The sequence below is a fragment of the Galeopterus variegatus genome, unplaced genomic scaffold (assembly GCF_000696425.1).
Source record: "Galeopterus variegatus unplaced genomic scaffold, G_variegatus-3.0.2 Scaffold9, whole genome shotgun sequence".
Lineage (NCBI taxonomy): Eukaryota > Metazoa > Chordata > Mammalia > Dermoptera > Cynocephalidae > Galeopterus > Galeopterus variegatus.
In genome coordinates, this window is record NW_007726120.1 from 1,372,929 (window position 1) to 1,393,597 (window position 20,669).

The window sequence follows — 20,669 nt, forward strand, 5'->3', positions numbered from 1 at the left end:
TTTAACCTATAGACCCCATTCATTCATTCAACAAATGTATATTGAGTGTCTACTGTATGCCACATGTTCTAGGTGCTTGGGATCTATGAATCCATGAACAAAATAAATGTAAGTCCTGTTGGGAGACACTCCTCCGTGGGTTTATTGCACTCCTACATGTCTTTCTGAGGATACCAAGAATGCACTGCCCTGATCCCTTTTTATTTACGTGGACCATTTTCAGTGTTGTATTTGTAGCAAGCAACCTTGAGGGATGGGGTAATGACTTCACTGGGACAAAGAACAGGCTTACATACTGCTTGCTATAAACCTGTGGGTTCCCAAGCTCATTATGCCTTTGGTGCAGTGCAAACCTACTATGTATATAGCATCTATTTGGCCCCTCCACATTGCTCCCATAGAATTGGGGAGGGATGGGGGCAAGCAGTACCAACAGAAACATGACGATCATGCTGCTTGCTGTGCTGTGAGTAGTAAAGCATTTTGTTTTTGACCTGGGAGTCTCAGGTCTTTTGCCCCTATCTGTGAATCATTTATAGGATAACTTTTTAGTTTTAGAGTGAAATTAGTCCCAGACGTGACAAATTCCTGCCCCCATTCAATTTATATTCCAGACCCTATTGTTTCAGTTCTATCATGTTTAAGTATTTCAATAAAAATTTTAAATCTTCTTTGCTTATTTCTGTTCCTTGTGTCAAGACCTCATCAACTAGGCCTTTTACTAATGTCTCAGCACCACTACCACTAAGAAAAGAAAAAGTCTCTGTCTTAGATCATGCTTGTATGTTATAGAAGGTAGTAGGAAATTAATAAATCTTAAGCAATATATATATTTTTAACAGTATAGTCACTGCTCTAAGGCACAGATGACAAGTTAAATACTAAGAGGCAAAATCATTTTGTATATCCATCACTAATGGACTGCTAAAGGCAGGAACTTCAGTCATGTTTTCGCTGGAGGTCAATACCAATTAGTGATACATTATCAGCAGGATTTCTCTTTCAAAATCATTTCATAACATTCAGGTAACTCTTCCACCTACTGGCAACTTGCTTTTTAGAGATCGGTTTACAAGGTCATTATTGGTGGATTTTTTTTTCAAGATTTATTTTGGTGCCAGGGTTGGATTGTTATGTTAGATCTTCTGATATATAAAATATAGTATATTTCAAATGGTTTCTAGTGCAACAGTTATGTGTGCCCTCAAGCCATGAGGGCGATGTGTCTTCTCTTCAATACATAATTTTTTGAAAAGTTTCACAGGAAAATAGGGAAAGCAACAAGAAATTAGTGATGAAGAAAGACATGTTGACCATGAGGCTTCAGGTAAAACTTTTGAATGTCACTTTATCACTTTAAGATTAAGGAAAAAATATTTAGGAGATATAAGTGTTTACTTATTTAACCCATTATTTAGTTATTCATTAATTTAATTTAAACAAATACTTCGGTGAGTCCTAGTGGCCGTCAGTGTGCTCTATCCTGAGGGTTCCACAGTAAGATGTAGTCCTGCTCCCCTGAATAGTGGAGGAGAGAGACATACACACTTTTATTTTTATTATCAGTACGAAGGCAGTGATGCTTTGGAAATGTGTAGAAAGAGCACTTACCACATGCTAGGGGTTCCATGGAAGTCTTCCTGGAGTTGACATTTGAGCTGAATCTCAATTTTATTTTTCTAGTAAATACTCAGTGGTTATTCGATGCCAGATATTGTGCTCAAGCAATTCCTTTAATTCACAGTTTCAAAAGGGTTAAAACAGACACTGACCTAGTCCATTTGAGTTGCTAAAACAAAATCCCATAAAGTGGGTAGCTTATAAACAACAGAAGTTTATTTCTCACCATTCTGGAGGTCAGGAAGTCCCAGATCAAAGTGCTAGAAGATTTGGTGTCTGGTGAGGACCTGTTTCTCACAGACAGTGCCTTCCTGCTGTGTCCTCACATGGTGGAAGGGGCAAGCATCTCTCGGGGATCTCCTTTATAAAGGCACTACTTCCACTCATGAGGGTGCCATGCCCATAACCTAATCACCTCTCAAAGCCCCCCCTCCTAGTACTATCACCTTAGGGGTTAAAATTTCAGCATATAAATTTTGGAGGGACACAAACATTGAGACCATAGCAGACACTGAGGGGATTATGAAAACTGGAAGCATATGCCCAATCAAAGCATGAGATACGCTTATAGAAAAATCATAGGTAAAGGTTTTCTTTTTGTTTTTGATGTTTGCAACCCCGCCAAATCATTCATTAACAGCCAGGAAACAGAAGGTACCCCAGAAACCCCAGCTGCCCCTCCCCCAGCTGCCCTTCCAACCTCTCCTTTAATCTCAATTCTGCAGCCCTTGATCTCTTTTTCAAATTTAGAAGTTCTGACATATGGAGCCAGTAAAACAGCATTGATTAATTTCCTCCTTTTATGTTTTTTAATGATTTAGATTTTTATTTGAGATAAATATAGTAAAGGCTTTTTTAGACTTAACAATAATCACAATTTAAAAAAAATCATGCTGGGCCGGCCCGGTGGCGCACTGCTGTAGTGCGCCGCTTGGGAAGCGCAGTGGCGCTCCCGCCGAGGGTTCGGATCCCACATGCAGTCCTGCCGCTCACTGGCTGAGCGGGGGGTGGGAGCAACACCGAGGGTTGCGATCCCGTGGCCGGTCCCGGTCCGGTACGGGCGCGACACTGAGGGTTGCGATCCATTGCCGGTCACGAAAAAAAAAATTTAAAAAAGGAAAAAAAAAAATTAAAAAAATCATGCTTCCAGATTTCATTCTTTCTGGCAAAGTTCAAAGCTCAAGTGTATGGTCTTTGACCTAATCTTGCTCTCCAGAATAATTTATAAGAAATCTTAGAAGAGTTTTGCTGCTCTTATGGCTGTTGAGGATTAGTTGTGTTTTGCTTTTTTGTTGTTGTTTTTAAATGGATTTCTGACCTGGATTATCATGATATATTAGGCTTGACAGGGCTATATTGTACAGCCAGATGAAATACTGTTTGGGAAGTCATTGAGCAGGTGGAAAATGCTATTTAATCCTTCTAACAGGAAGGCTCATGGTGGTATTGAAAAAATGTAAAAAGCAACAAAACAGGCTAGTGGAGCTGAAGAATAGCAAATGTCTCCTTCTGTCATTGTGTGAAAATGCCTCATGCGGCTTTATTTTGCATTGAGATATTCCATGTCCCCAAAATATTTCTCCGGTGGTGGTAATGAATTGCATTGCCCTCTTGGTTGTAAGAGCGCGGGTATTCTGCTGAGGAGCCATATGGTTCTCATTTATTTTAATGTGTCTTTGACATCAGGAGAATTGCTGAGACAGCAGAGGAAAGTGCTTACTCCTTGGGCTGCTGCCAGAACTGTGATTATTTATGTTTAGTAACAACTACCTTTTTTCCCAGTAAGAAACAGTATGGTCTTAAGATGTTATCCATGTTGGGATTTTTAATAAAACCACAGTATAGGTTTATATATTTTGGAAATTACTGTTACTTTAGTGGCAGTGAAATTTGTTTCTTAAGCATGAAGTTTTAGTATTTAATTGGACATTTGAGAGATTAAGGAAGCAAACTGGGAAATGGGTGGTACTTATTTTCTCGGTAATAATAAACACTTTTTATTTGGTTTAACAGCATCACCAAGATAGGACTCTGCATATGTAATGTTTTCCATCTGTGATTCATAATTTCATTACAAAGGTAATTACAATTAATTTATAAATGCAGTAATAATTTACAAAGGTAATTATTTCTTATAATATTCCTGTGAGGTAAATAAACACAATTCTGAAAATATTAATGGAGAAAATGAGAAATGCAGATGCTTATTAATATAATTTCTATAATGGATCTTAGCAAGTATTAGAATTCACATTTTTAATTGATTACATTATTTGACAGTTTATTATTTACCACCTTTCTGGATAGGAAAATATTTTCTCTAATTCATTAGCAATATGACATGCTTACAATAAAGAAGCATCCTTTAAAAATGAGAAGACAAGTACTTCCACAATATGTGTTCTATATGTAAATGTTAGTTAGCATTGGCTCTGTGGAAATCTTAAAGAGTCCCTAGAAAATTTTAATGTATTCAAAAGAAAAATAGTGTAAAAAGAGAAAAAAGCTAGTAACATTGATCAAAATTTTGTAAAATAGTTCCCAACAGTAATAAAGTCAGGTGGCTAGCTGAGTATATGGAACAGAGGAAAAAGTATTCCCAACTTCCAGTCTGCTTTGGGCAGAGCTGAGCAGAATGCAATACCTAGATTTAGCAAAACACTTTATTATATTGTGCTTCAGATATTTTACTCAAGGATTTTAATGCATGAACTTTATTTAAGTGACATGTCATGTAAGGACAAAATTAAACCGGAAGGAATGCCAAAATTCATGATAATTAGTAATATAAATTTGGCGAATTGATGCAAAAGCAAGATCATATATCTAAATTAGAATAAAAATCAGTAGATCACACAGTTAATGGCACAATTTTAATCTACAGGTTAATCTAAGCCTGTTTGAGTTTAACAATTTGCCATCCCAATGTTAATTGCATTTTAATGCTAGAGCAATCTTCAGTCACACCACGTTTTTGGTGGGATGTGAATTCTATGTAAGGGGGAGGGTCAGTGCTAAGTCGATTATATATAAAGATTAGATATAAAGGAAAACAGACAATGCGGCCGCTTGGGAGCGTGGTGGCACTCCCGCCGAGGGTTCGGATCCCACATACAGACCGGTTCCCGCTCACTGGCTGAGCGAGGTGCGTGAGCGCAGCACTGAGGGTTGCGATCCCGTTGCCGGTCCCGGTCCGGTACAGGCGCGACACTGAGGGTTGCGATCCATTGCTGGACACGAAAAAAGACAAAAAGGAAAAAAAATAATAATAAATAAATAAATAAATAAAGGAAAACAGATTCTTTTTCATAAAATTTTTGCTCTCTTAGTTTCAAGTCTATAGCTTTAAAATGTATTATTTGTTGCTGTTGTCCTAACAAGCATGAGGACAAAATTACACTTTTTTTTTTTTATTACTCACAAGAAATGGGGAAGAGGAGGAAGAGGAGGGAGCATCTTTAATAAATAGGAAAATGTGGCTGAAAGATAGCAGTTCTGCAGAGTGATCACTTTTTGTGAGTTAACCATTTTAATTATTTATGCCATCAATGCTGAGAGATCGAAGTTTACATTTAATTTTTATATGGAATTTACATCAAAATCTTGGGCAGTAAACTTTATTTTTTTCCAAGCTGAGAATTTCAAATAGATGATTACTCTGTTGAACCACCCCCATAAAGTCAAACTCAGCTTGCGGAGTGCTGAGCAGCCTGGGCTATGCCTGTCATGTGAGACTGGGAAGAGAGCAAGTTCCCTCCGTGTAGATCCCTCACTTGCTTGTGTGGATATAGCCGACAGACTGAATGAATGATGATGTGACATGCATGTTCATGATGCAAAATAAAGCTTTAGTCATCCAGCCTCAAGGATCATTTTTTTATATTATTTTTGTTCTTGCTATTTTGTTGTTATTGTTTAAATGCATGTGCAATATTTGTACATATCTTGATAGTTCACGTAGGCCTATATATGAGAGGGTTTTTTGGGTTTGTTTGTTTTTTTTTTTTTTTTTTTTTTTTTTAAATACTATCAATTTAAACAAAAGGGTTTCATCTTGAATTATCTCACTCAGAGACTGCAATGCACAAAGACATTATTAGTTTTGAAGGTACTCCATTGTGAATATTTTCAACTTAGTATTAGGTTGGAAAATAATTATGGCTAAATAGATAAACTGCCCAATCCTGTCTATGAATTATAAATCCAGTCCTTCTCTACTGAAGGACTGAAATCAGAATGGTTTCAGTTCTTATGTGTGTTTATCATAATTTATACAATCTAATCTACTTGCTGCTTTCCTAGTTCATATATTGGTCGGTTGGTCTGAGATAGGGAAGAGTAGCATTTAGAGACTGAGTAGAGAGATGCACTGCAATTTTAAAAGCATTTAGAGCTATCATTCATAATATAAAGAACCAATATATCAGTAAGAAAATAGACTTCCTTCACTTAAATGATGTGTCACTGCCCTAAATACCTTACTTGAGCAAAATAACTTGAAAGAGATGACTGGAGTAAGTATATTCAGGATACATGAGATGTGACTCAAAGGAATAAAAGGGGTCAGTTGGAACAAGGAAAAATTGTTTTTGATACAAGCTAGACTTTATTTGCAAAGCAGTTACTACTAGATTTCTTGGTTGCCAGACCCATTTTCACTCCTTACTTGTGATTAAGATTTGTAATGTGATGACACCCTGATTGAGAGAGACCAACTTTGACAATCATGTTAAGTTGAAGAAATAAGAACATATGATCACAGGAAATTTGCAAAAATATTTGTAAAAGTTAAGTTAATCTTAACTTTAACCATCAGAAATTGACTTACTATCCAGTGTGTTATACTAATTTCTATACAAAATAGTTTCTAATGAAACTGGGTTTTCTGCTTGTAAGCTAAGCTTCCTGGCTTGATAACTGATTCAGTCTTGCTTTGTTCTTCAAAGGGTAAGAAACAACATGCACACTTTTAGAGCCCCTGATTAATTTGATCTGTATGATTTAAAAACACAAATTTTTATTGCCCAGGATGTACCAAGAAAAACAAGTTAATTTCAGCAGTCTCACTTTGCTTCTACCAAATTTCCCCCAAATAAGTAAAAATTAAACTCAAAATATAGACTTAGAAATCATCTGGCATTTTATTTTTTAGTATAGCGCATAGGAGGGAAGTGTATTATTGATTTCAGACCCAAATGTTAGAATTAATATTTTTCCGCAATTCTCCCCTTGTTTAACATGAAACTGGACCATGAATTTTCAACCACCATATGCCAACTTTAGTGCCAAAATACATAACTCTGTTTACTGTTTTCTGCCTTCCCAGCTATAGTAGGGCTTTGCTGATAGTTGTTGACACTAAAGAGAACAAGTGTGTGTAAAGAGGATGACCGGCTCACTGCTCAAGCATTCACTCCAGAGTGATGGTGGAATTGGTGGTCCAGAACCTGGACTTCGTTTTTGTAGGCTCAGATATGTGATTGTCTGTGTTCATGCCAAGATCCTCAAGTTCAGGTGGAATGACACACAATAATGTTATTCACAAATGGCTGAAGTATAAATCAGAAAGTAAATTTGATTATTTTCATCAAGAAATAAAATTCACAAGTTAGCCAGATAATCTTGTAGACTTGAAGATGTCTTCCAACCAAATAAACAGGTGGGTTTATGAGGGTGGAAATGGACCAAAGTCATTTGCATTTTCTTAGAGCCTTATGTGATTCAACTGTGGTATCTTGATATATTCCTCCCTGTGTGGGATAAAATATTCAGAATATTTGTCTCATCAGAGCACTTGCTTTTCTGGATAGTACTGGAAACAGACTGTCCAATTCTTAGTTTTTGGTTTCCATTTTAATCCATTATGTTTCTGAATTTGTTCTTTATATAATTTATAGTACAGATTATTTTATTTACCTATATCTTTACCCTGGCATTGTTTGTCAGTCAGTTTTCCAATGCTTTTCTCCATTAATTTTCAAAGCATTTTTTAGGATGGATAGCCTCTACAGACAGCTAATATCAGTCTCTCTGTGCTTTTTATTTCTTTAATTTACAAAGATCAATATTATTTCTATAATTTGTGATTATTTTACAGTAATACCAGCATTGGCCTGTTGTGATGACCATAATGCTATTCTCAAGAGCTGTGTTCTGGGCGGTATATACAGAACTGTTGCATTTAGACACTTTTGCTTTGGGGTGGTCCAGTGGTTGCAATAAAAGAAAAGGAGCTAAAAAAATTAAAAATTAAAAAATGTTTAAAAAAGAAAAGGAACTGAAAGACACTAAAAAATTGGTATCGAGTATGAAAACAGACTAATTATTTTTCAAAGCAGCAATGAAAACCCCATTCTCCTTTCTTTTTCTTGCCCTTGACCTTGCAGTAGGAAAGGTAGCACTGAACTCTGTAGAGACACAAAGTAGAGTTCAATTATTCTGCAAAGGGCACAAATTACTATGTAGTTATATCAGGGAGGTTTCAGATTTCCTAAGGCAGATGTGTCTTTCCCAGGCTCAAAGAACACAGACTCTTTTTTTATGACTTCATTTTGTGATGTTAGTCAAATTGGGGCCTGGAGGCAGCAGAAAGCCCATAATGGCCCCTTTTTTCCGTGCAAATTCATTCTAGTGCTGTAATTCAATCGAAGAGAGACATGGGTGGCTCCTAAGTTCAGGAAAGCCACACTTACAATGTCCCCCATAAGGCTGATCTTACATAATTTCAAAGCCTTCCTTTTAAATATATTCCATGGGCTTTTGGATCATTGTTTTCAGTGCTGTTTATAATAGGTAAATGGTAAAAGAAGCATAAGCACGTTTGAACTATAAACCCTGGCAGATAGAAGGAAGCATTATTCCTAGCTTGCTTTGACAACGTTATCACTGCCAAGGGCCCAGCTGAAGGGCCCCCACTCTGCCAGTCTTGTCGTCCTCACAGCCTTAGAAAATCAGCTCTAATCTCTGGATTTTAGGGAAAGTATAATTTGGCTTTTTCGAAAAGGTGATGCAATAGATTCATCCAGAAGGGTGAAAAATTCTTCCTATAATCTAAAAATACAGGTACAGACCTAATTAAATTATTAAAAAGAAAGTTTGTTTAGAGTGCCATGAATTGTCTAAAGTGAAAGTAACAAAATTATCAGAGGTATTTATAAAAATTGTTTTAAATTGATATATGAAAACCTTTTTTCTTATCTGTAAATTTATGGCCTTGAAAGACAGTGTCATAAGGGCATCATTTTTATGATATCAAGTGTGAAAAAGATTGAAGGTTATCACCCAAACCAGAGGCTCTAACCTGCTGTAAGATGGTGACAGATGAGGTTGTCAGATCAGGTAGTAGATTACTGGGCAAATTGTTGAATTTTCCTTTCTATGGTGATCCTTGTACATTTTAACAAATTCTTTCTCTGTTTTGAGATGATTTAAACATACAGTTATGAAGGAGATCAGAGCATTTAAATCAAAGTTGAAAACTGTCTCTGCTTCCAAGAGTACAAATATGTTGTAATAAACATATACATAAGTAAATGAAAAAAATACTCACACGTTTGAAAGCATTTGCTTTCTGGCAATCTCTTTTGGAGAAATAAAACAGTAGAGAAGAGAGAAAGTTTAGAGAGCTGAAGTTTTGTTCTAACATCCTAATTCTACTCTCTAACCTTCTGAGTCTGTCCCTTCCATCTGAGTTTCTGATCACTGAAATGGAAGCTCCACATGGACAGGAATCCCCATCTGGTTTTTTTTACTGATGTATTCCAGCCATCCAGCAAGTGCCTGACACATTGTAGGCCCTCAATTTATATTTATTTAATAGATGAATTCAAAAAATGAGGTTAGTCATAGCAGCCTCTATATTTGGCTTGAATGTTTTATGGGGTGAAAATGAGACAAAGGAACTTGAACTACCCTGAAAGAAGATTCTTGTGTAAATCCAAAGCGAGTTGGCCAGTTAGCTCAGTTGGTTAGAACACAGCCTTGTTAACATCAAGGTCAAGGGTTTGGATCCCTATACCGGAAAGCTGCCAAAAAAAAAAAAGGTGAACAACATGATATTGTAGTCACTTTTCTTTCATTGCTTATACAGCCTTCCAAATCGAAATCATCTTTGAAGTCCACAGCAGTTAACATCTGCCAGAAGGAGCATGATTCCAAGACTCAGCCTTGTTCACCTCTCTTTGTATAGCCTCAGCTCTCTGCTGTGACATGGTGATAAAAAGCCTGGGCTCTGTGCTAATGAATCCCAGTTTCACCAGTAGTTATATGACCTTGATCATGTTATTTAACCTTTGGTGACTTAGTCCTCTAAAAATGTAAGCACAAGTAATATCAATGCAGGGAGTTGTAAGGATAAAATGAGATAAAACATGTTAAGTTCTTTGCCTAGTATAGCACGTGGGAAGTACTCCACACGTGTTAACTTCCATTATTTTGCTGTCAAAGGATGTCTTCTCAGCTTATTGTTTCTTTATCTGTTTTTCTACTTGAGCGTGTGTATTAGTTTTCCTAGGGCTTCCATAAAAAACTGCCAAAAACTGGGTGGCTTGGAACCAACAGAAACTTCTTTTCTCACAGTTCTGGAGTTTAGAAGACCAAAAATCAAGGTGTTGGCAGGGCCATGCTTCTTAGAAACCTGTAGGGAAGTATCTTTTCTTGCATATTCTAGCTTCTGGTGGCCACAGACATTCCTTGGCTTGTGGCTGCAAAATCCAAATCTCTGCATTTGGGTCTCTCTTCACATCGTCTTCCTCCTATGTGTGTGTCTGTCCGAATTTTACCTTTTTACAAGAACACCAGTCATATTGGATTAGGGCCTACACTAATGACCTCATTTTAACTTGATTATCTCTGTAAAGACCCTATTTCCTAAAGAGATTACATTCTGAGATACTTCAACATATTGGCAGGTAGGGGAGAGGGAGGATTATAATTCAACCTACAATAACATGATTCTATTTCTTTCTCAACTAAGAGTGCCTTTCCACCAGACTGGGAGCTCTTAGTTTTAATTTTAACTCTGCCACTAACTTTTTTTTTCTTTTTTAAATTATGAATTATTTTGACACTAACTATCTACATCAAACAAAATCACTCAAATTCTCCAAGCCTGGACTACTTCACTATAAAATGAAAGGACTGGGCCAGATGATGTCTCCTATGTGTTCCAACTCCAGAAGGTCATGTTTATAGTATGTGGCTCTCTTTTCCTCAACTACCTTGATGCTCTGTGCATCTTGATGTCCCTGTAATTCATAATAAAGCTTCTCACCATCACCACAAAAAAATAACTATGTAAAGGAATGGATATGTTAATTAGCTTGATTTAGAAATTCCACAATATATACATATATCAAAACATCTTGTTGTACACATAAATATATACAATTTTTGTCAATTAAAATAATAATAGAAAAAAGGTTCTGATATATCTCATTGCATTTTCAATTGTCTCAATTTATGCTTGGATTAAAATCCCACTTTGTATTGCTAATGGGGATACTGGTTTTTACCAAACAATGCTTTGTTAGACTTAAATTGTTAAAATATTTAAATAATGCCAGTGAGCCTTTTCCATGTATTTTTATTGCTTTTTGGAATTTTCTAAAATTCATAATTATTAGAATTTTTTTATGCCAAGTACCTACCATATAGGAATAATATCCAAGAAATGAGTGTTGGGAAAATAGGATAATTTAATCAGAACCCCTCACCTTAGGCATGGTTGGGGGTGGTGAGCGCATTCTTTGTAAGTTTGGGTGGGGGGGTGGAGTTAGTGTGCCTGAGCAGCGCTACCACCCTGGCTGGTGTGTGCCTTGGCGTCCATCACGTGTGGCCATGCTCTCCAACCTATGACTTCTAAGGACCTGTTTGTTGGTTACCTAGCTCATAGGCCTGCATGTGAGGGTTCTGGTGACCCAGCCTGGAACGTGAGGGTTCTGGGGACCCAGCCTGGCACATGAGGGTTCTGGGGACCCAGCCTGGCATGTGAGGGGTCTGGGACCCAGCCTGGCATGTGAAGGGTTTGTGACTCAGTCTGTGAATGGGCTTGAGGACAATTGGCGTCGTCGGCAGGATTACAGGCAGGAAAAAGAGCATGACAATGAGGGTTTGTATTATGTGTCTTTTCTGATTATAGTATGATACATTTGTGTGAAAATCATCAAACCAAAACTCAAGACATTAGGGAAAGTGAGAATTAAATTCTGACACTGATTCCTGACTACTGGCAACTTTACTCAAACTGCTTGGACTACTGTTATAGAAGTGCTTAAGAAGTCTACTCTGCCACTGGAAGATAATTTTAAAGAGAAAAGAAAAAGGACTCTTTGCCGACTCTGGGATATAACATTTTTAGGGCCCCCTGGCCAAAAGAGGTTGATCACAAATAGATTCAAGATCATCAAGTGGTGTTTTCTTGGTCTCATCTGAAAACTGCTGCCCTGGGCGTTCACTGCATTGTTTATTTCTCTTTCAGCTTCCTCCATTCTCAAAAGGGAGAAGCGGCTGAGGACAAAGAATGTGCATTTCAGCTGTGTCACCGTGTACTACTTCACCCGGAGGCAAGGCTTCACGAGCGTGCCCAGTCAGGGGGGCAGCACGCTGGGCATGTCCAGCCGCCACAACAGCGTGCGCCAGTACACGCTGGGCGAGTTCGCCAGGGAGCAGGAGCGGCTGCACCGCGAGATGCTGAGAGAGCACCTCAGGGAGGAAAAGCTCAACTCGCTAAAACTGAAGGTAAAAATGTAAAAACTCATTTTTGCCAAACCTCCTGTCCTTACTGGAATTTGATTGAGTTAACCATTTTCGTGCTTGCATTCACAAACCAAACTGGGCATTTCATATAGCAGAGGCTTTTTTTTTTTTTTAAGCAAAAGGGTGTAGATTTTTCACTGAAATCAATGTAGGAAACTTACCTGACATCATTTGTTCATTCATTCCATAGATTTTTACTACTGAGTATTGTTAGATCATACACCCTGTGTTTGGGCCATGGCTAGTGGATGTCTAAAAACACAGGTAGTCCTCTCTCTACAGGAACTGACAGATTTTTCTTTTTCTTTTTGGCGGGTGGCTGGTACAGGTGTCCGAACTCATGACCTGGCTTTATAAGCTGTGCTGTAGCCCACTGAGATAACCAGCCTGCCCGGCACTGACAGATTAATAGGAAAGAAAAATATTAATCAAGTTGTCAAACAAAATAAAATCACCAGTGTACTAAGTGCTGAGAAGGAGGGTTGCAAGTTGTTATAAAAGTGTAAAACAGGGAATTGACGTGGCCCAGGAGGTCAAGGGAAGCTTTCTTAAGAAAGTGAAATGAAAATCTGAAGAGGAAACTAGGCAAAGAGGGTTGGCAAGAGTGTTTCAGGCATCAGGAGAAGCCAGAGCTGCCATGTGCCCCGGGGGAGCAGGGCGAGCACACAAAGACTGGTGTAGCTGAAGCGGGGGCAGGAGGAGCAACATGAAGGAGGCGGGGTGGGGCTTTGTAAAACATGCTAGGATTTTTTCCCTCTATATCCTAAGGTTATCAGAAGCCATCAAGAGTTTTAAACTCAGGGTTGAGGTGGTGGGATAATATGGTCCAGTTCATGTGATGGTGTGAGAATAGTTTTGGGGTAGGGGAAGCCATGTTGGGTGGGGAGGGGGCATTTGGAGTTAGACCAGTTAGGAGCCTGTTATAATAGTCCAGGAGAGAGGTGACGATAAGATGAGACCCATGGTAGGGAAGATGAAGAGAGGTGGGTAAAGGAAGAAATTTAGGAGGTAAAATCAACAGTGCTTAATGACAGATTGGATTTGGGAGGAACAGAAGGGGATTGTAAGGAATTCAGGAGTTTCTGTCTTGCAAAACTGATGGGGTTGTAGGTGATAGCACTGTTCACTATGACAAGGACATGACAAGGAATATTGAAAGAGGAGCAGGTTGGGGGTGGGGGTGGATAGGAGATTATTTTTGGACATCTGAGTTTGAGGGGCTTTGAAGTTATCAAGAGATGTCAGCAAGGTATACAGGTAGAGATACCTATTGTTGTGCCACTCTAGAGATTAAGTGGAAAGAAACACAACACAGAAAATATCTTTTGTCCACTAGAGACGCTCTGTATTTGTATTGGTCTATCACCCTATAAATACATAGGAAATATTAGGCAATCCAAAGTACTTAACATAAAATGTCATTTGTTAAATACCTGAAGCACTTAAGCACACCTATGTTACCTTTACCTTTAGTTTCCAGTATAAAGTCAGTGGGCAGTGGTGTGATGTGTTTCAAAAAACCTTTTTAAAATGTATATTGCAATTTGTATATGTGCCTTGTTCCCAATTGTACAAGTCAGTCACTTAAGTTAAGGTGAACACAATCTAGCTCCGGGCATATTTCCTTTGGCAATATTTTTGGCAGGTTTCATTGAAAGTCCCTTAAAAATATTGGTAGAACAATAGTAATGGCTGCCAATCATTAAGTGATTTTTATTTGCCATGCAGTTTAAAAACATTATTTACTTTAATCCTCACGAAGACCCAGTGGGATAGGTAAATTATTAGAGCATGTTTACAAACTGAGGAAAAATATGCACAAAGATGTTAAGTAACTGGCTCACTCAAATAGAAAACTGATTATATTATCTTGTTACTTCCTATTCTTTAATTAATTAATTATTCCCTACAGGCATTGGGAAAGACAATCTTTGTACCTACAGGGAGTCGTCCTTTCCTGTACTATGTGCAGTGATTTTTAACAGCTGGGAGACTATAACACTGTCTGAGAACCAAAAGATTTATTGTGGTGAACTGTGAGGTGCATTATACATGTGATGAATGTTAGGGGAAGCCTCAAACCTACAGCGACCTTCCTCCATATCAGGCAGTGATATATGCTGATACTGTAACTTGTACCCAGCTACTCCCATGCTTTTTCTTTTTAACAATCTGAACAACAGAAAAGCATCCTATTATAGATTTGTTTTTTTAAAATTATGCTTAGTATTATAAGTTGGAGAGGCAATCATATGAGTGTCTTGGTTATTGATAAGTGAAAACATGTAGATCTCCTCTTTGGTGAAGATGTAAACAAAAGGCATTTGGTTATCATCACTACTTCCAAATGAATACCAAGTGAAAAAAGAATGGGATTCTGAGGTGATCTGGTCTTAGTGTCACTGTACTTAAAGTATTCAGAAACACATATCGCATGAAGTTAAAAGAGCACAGCAATGCGGACAAGTTGTCTCAAATATCTGAGGGGAATCAATGGAAAAAATCTTGTATATTTTTTCTGTAATTCCTCTATCATATTAACTTTTATGATATGTAAAGTATCATTGACTATATTTGTCTAAGGTTTTGCTATCCAAAATCCAAAATTAGCTCTCCAAAAATTTCACTCTGATACTTGAAATTTCACTTTTAATATGACATTTATTTTGAAATATAAATACCCCTGGGGTAAGTAACAAAATAAATGTAGCTAAATTGATTCCATGATTTTGACTGGGGTAGCAGAAGGGTCTCTGGAGTAGATAGGTCCAAAGAAGAAAGCAAGGATTGTTAAAAACAAACTTTGCCCACTTTGCTTTTGCCTAAATTGGTCCACTGTGAGTGGCGGGGAACTGCCTGTTGAGCAAGGACAGAGTGAAGGCAGCTCTGACAGGACAAACATTTTCCGAAGCGCTCATCATGGAGACCAGGTAGAACACCATGGGAAACTCACTGGACTTGGAACTGGGTAGTTCACCTTCTGCTTATGAGTATCTGAGAACCAGCAGCCCCAGAACAGTAAGAAGAACTTTCTCTTTCCACCATGCCTCTGTGTTTTTCCAGGTGTCTCTGCTGAGTTCCAGATAGAGAAGCCATTTATACAATGGTACCTACCCAATGGGGCTTTAGTAGAGAAATATGAATAAAAAGCATAACCCTCATTTCTAGATGTTTCCTTATAATAAATATTTCAGAAACAAAATAAGAATAGAAATTTAGGCTTTGATTATAAAATTGCTTCTAATTTGGTAATTCATTTCTCAATCAAGTATGAGTTAGTTGTACTGAAAAATAATATATACAATTAGATTTGTAGAACAAATTCAATTCTATTTGGGGGGTTCAAGTGCATCTTTTTTGTTAACAGTGCTAGTGTTTCAAACATTGTCTATAAACAAGTAATAGAGAAAGCTGATTGAATAAAATGCATGTTCCTCGAAGAAATAACTAGCTTTAGATTTCTAAATTACAGAGCTCAGTCCTTTTTCTCTGTCAAGCCCATTCAAACATGTCATACTCTTCACAGTAATCCACACAGTCATCTTAATACTATACTCTTTTCCAAATTAAGTGCTTAGATTTCATCATCTGCACCACATTGATGAACAATTACATTAGCCTTTATTCCCATTTCACATGTATCTGTAAAATGCATTAGGCAGCCATTTCTGTGTTTTAAAGAGCCTTGGCATTCCAATTGCCTCTGGGTTCTGTCACAGTGGATTCTACTGCCTTGTTCTAGAAAATTTAATTTAGCTTTCACAGCTTTGACTTGCCTCTCTTTCTCGATGTTTTTGAACCTAAGTTGTTGTTCTGCTTCCTGAGATCAAGGATATACCTCCACTCTTGTTCCATTTCCAGTTCTTTCCACGGTTATATACTTTCTCAATTTCTCAGTCATATGTTACTTGTGTAATGTTTGCTCTCCTTTCCTCATTAAAATAAGAGTTGCCAGATGGTAACTCTTCCTTTAATGATTAACCTTTTTAAAATCTCTATGTAAATCTTCTTTACCCCAAATCTCAGACTTATGATGGTGCTTTTTTCATTTAATAACTTTACCCATGCTGTATTATAATTCTCCGCTTTACCTCCAGCTCTGCCCTTTGTATCTCTTCAGAAATCATGTGATTTATCCTTTGTATAAAGATCTTTAATGCCCTGGAGATATAAGGGATTAAGTGTTTGCCCTGAGAGATACAGGGGATTAGGTGTTTGTGAAAGATGGTTGAACTATATCACCATCAACATGTTTAGATGGGTTTTTAATTATTTCCCCATACTACGGTTTTTTATTATATGTGTCAGAATCTGCCGGTCATTATATCTTTGAACTCCACTTATTCCTACAGAACTTCTCTGTTAGATTCTATAGAGATTACGCCAAAACATGCTTCATGTCAGAGCTTCTGGAATGCATCCCTAAACGGAAGCCTGCCTCACATCAACTGGAAGACTTTGAGATGCCAAATACCTACCCTATCATATGCTCAACCTATTTGGACAAGTAGAAAATATACATAACCAAAGTGATGGAGACTACAGGGTGGGCTTCAGCCCTGGGCAAATGAAATACATTTAAGAATATGTTCTTCAAAATATTGTTGGTATTTTAGTTTAAGTGGAACAATTAAGCATATGTAGTCAAATCCTTACTCTCTTCCTGTGCAACAAACATTGCGTTAATTCAGGGAAGTCAATTGCACTGATTCTCCTGCTTCGAATGTTGGGTGCATCTAGCATTATGCTGCAGTCAGCTCCCTGACGTTGCTCAGTAAACTGGATTGTGTACATCTCTTCCCAACGGTAGCTTGAAATCGGTTATAATGGAAGTATTTAAACCATGAGACTTGGCAGACATGACCAATTAGAACTTTTTTTTTTGAGATACTAAATATTTACCAGCATGCTGCTATATTCATCTGGCTTATTAGCCAGAAAGAAGGAAGGATAAAGGAATTTAAGAAAATTTTATATCTTATATGTTGATATTACCATACTTTCTGGTGACATTTGTGGTGAAATATTTTCCAAAGACTCATTTTGACTTCAAGTTGAAGTGCTTATAGATTAACGAAACAACCAAACATTCCTTGTTTTTCGAGAGCATAATTAAATTGGTTTCAATTTTCCACCTGCAATTAACAGCTAATGAGCTAAAGAACTCTCTATAAGATTTGACTGAATATGAAAATATGAGTGTTTTCTTTTAGTTTGCCAGAGACCAACTCATACCACAAAACCAGGAATTCCTTTTACTAAATACATATCCTATACTTTCCAGCCTCCTATTGCACATTTCTGGAGACCCAGAGCACACGGCTTTCTTGAAATAGCCCATTCCATTTATGCAGCTTTAATTGTTAGAAGGCTCTTTCTTATATCGAGCATACTGTTATCATCTGATCTCACATTTTGACCCCAATTCTGCCCTCCAGGCACACAGAATAAATCTTTCTTATTTTCCAGATTCTGAGTGCTTGAAAGCAATGTGGGTGGTCGTGCAAATACTTGAAAATAGCTTATGGGCTCTATGTGCTTCTGTACTGTAGGATTAAATGTTCCTGTTTTTTTTCACTAATTCTCCTAAGGTATGGTTTTCAGGCACTTTTGTTACCTTGATTCCCCTCGTCTGGATATAATGCTATTTATTAATATCCACATCATAATATGGTACTTGATCTGAACACAATACTTCAGATGGGATCTATCCAGTATCTACAAATACGTTACATTATCCTCTCGCAAGTTGTGGATGCTCCATCCATGGGTATATTCTAAGGTTACAATGGCTTTTTGGACCTTGATGAATTTGTTTGTTCATATTAAGCTGGTAGTAAGTAAAAACCCCATAAATAAAAAGTAAAACAAAACAAAAAACAAGCAAACAAAAACAAGAAAAAAACAAAACTCAGGTCTTTTAAGCCAAGTCTGCATCATGATATAAATTGAAATTTTATGACATCCCCAGGGCAGGAACCCTCTTTAGTGCTAGACATGGCCTATGCAGAGCGATCAACAAAGTTTTGTTGTATTTAATTTTAATAAATTTGATCTTGTCATCTGCAGATGTGATAAGTTTGCCTTTTAGGGCCTTATCCAAGTTGTGAATTTAAAACTACATTTAACAAGACAGGGTTCAGGATATCCTCTCCAAGTAGTGATCTTCAAGAGGAAAGCAGGGAGCTTTCCCTGCATCACCCGACATGAACTCCAATTGAGAAGCTTCGGCAGGGTGGGCCACTGCTACTGGTAGCACACAGATGCCACATGCCTCACTCCTGGCCTCAGTGGTGGTGCAAAAGAGGCTGAGTATCACTGGTCTTTGAGACATTTTCACTGTGCAACTAAAAATCCACGCACCCAGCCATATTCTTACTAATCAAATCACATTCCCTCTTTCCATGTGAAAAGCATGACAAATTTTGTCGGAGCATAAGAATGAGAAATTCTCAGGACTAGAGAGCACTGGTTTTCCAACTGTGAACTATGGGATCAGAGAGCAGGACGGAAGGCTCAGGAGTCAGGGCTCTGTGCACTTCATTACCACTTGTATCTTTTACATGTTGAGGTTCAACGTAATTTTATTTGAAAAATAGACATTTTCCCTCTAGTGAACCCATGCTGATACTCTAGTAGTCACTGCTTTCCTTTTTCACATGTACTGAAAATATCTGTGTAAATAATTCTTTCTAGAATATTGTTACCCAGAATTAGCTGGCTTTTTCTTAATGGTTTTTTCCCATTTTTGATCATCTTTTAATTCCTTTCCTCTTGACTACTTTACAGATGTTAGACTGAACAATCGTAACTTCAAGCTTTTTCATTGCTCTAAAGCATACATTTTCTGAGCCTGAGGATTCTTCTGTAAAACTAGTGAATGCTCTTTTACTGTCTCCCCACCTCCTTTTTGCTTTAAATCTTTCCAAATATGTCTGTTCTTCCATTTCTGATTTAAAGGTTTTTCTTCTCAAAAGTGACTGTGGAATCAGAATAGGAAGTAAATAATTCTGCTTTGCGTCTTTGTACCTAGCCTGCGTTTTTATCTGTCTATCCTTTCTTCCTCCCTGTTGCTTCTATAACTGCCACATATATTTTGTTGCACTAACCACACTTTATCATAATTATCACATGGTCATCTCCCTAGCAGAATGGAAGCTCCTTAGGTGACAGAATTGTCATACATCTATAAACCCTGATACCTCGTACAGTGCCTGGCAATATAACCTAGTGATTAAGAATATTCATTCTTTTATTCAGAAAGTATTTATTAATCAATTACTATGAGACTGACAGTTAATAAAGTGCTGGGGATACAGTGCTGAGCAAGACGGCTGTCTGTTCTCAATGTGTTCACAGTATTACAGGGGAGATATACATTAAAACAATCACCAAAACTAATATAGTATTACAAAATTAGGCAGCAAGCTATACTGATTAAATGCAGGCCCGGGTAAATAAAAGTCGACTGAGAAAATCAAATGAGTAGCACATTAGTTCAACCAACTTCGAACAGCTGTTCCTGATGGCATCTCCATTAGAAAGGCTACCTCCATATGCCCACAAAATAGGTACCCAAAAAGAAATGCTAACTGGCGAGGATGTCATGTCTTCAGCTCACTCTCTGTTTTCTTCTTTTCTGAACTATGTCTCTCTGTGTCTGACTCATATCCTTTGTTTCTGAATGAGCTAATTCTAAGGAAGCTTGTACTGCTATTTTGTCTCCTGCCCCACAGCATTGAGATCAGCTCATGGAGTGTGGCTGTGACCACATCTTTTTTTTTTTCCTTTTATACATTTTTTCTATTATTATTCTAAGAATTTTTACTCCCAACTCGTCTTGCAAGTCTGGCTCAAGCTTTGGAGTCAAATAAACCTGAGTTTGATTCTTAGTACCATCACTAATTAGCTACTTAGCTAGACTTTAGCAGATTACTTACCCCAAGATCCAATTTTCTCAACTATAAAAAATACTACATAACACTGTTGTGCAACTTGGTGAGATAATTTATATAAAGTATGGAGCTCAGTGTCTGGTACTCAATATTTGGCAGATTGGGTCATTCTCAACATCATCATCTTCATTGTAATAGGCAGTAATTAGTATTTGTAGAATTGAATTCATTTTTCACATTCTTATTTCCACTCTCATTTTTACATGTGTTAATAATTTTGTACTGGCCAAGAGATTTTATTACTAAACACACCTTTTAACTGCTGAAAGGAAGTGTTCTTACTTTTGTTTTTTGTTTTATTTGTTTCATCTTAGCATTTTAGTCAATCTACATTTTCAG

At 37.4% G+C, this 20,669-nt stretch overlaps 1 protein-coding gene across 2 annotated transcripts in view; it reads left to right on the plus strand.

Moving 5' to 3' along the window:
- The window catches only part of CSRNP3 (cysteine-serine-rich nuclear protein 3), a 140,133-nt gene that overhangs the window by 112,326 nt on the left and 7,138 nt on the right, over window positions 1–20,669 (plus strand). For both annotated transcript variants that reach the window (XM_008584738.1, XM_008584803.1), the window contains exon 3: window positions 12,098–12,357. In XM_008584738.1, coding sequence (XP_008582960.1) covers window positions 12,098–12,357 — 260 coding nt within the window. The remainder of the gene's footprint in view (window positions 1–12,097; window positions 12,358–20,669) is intronic.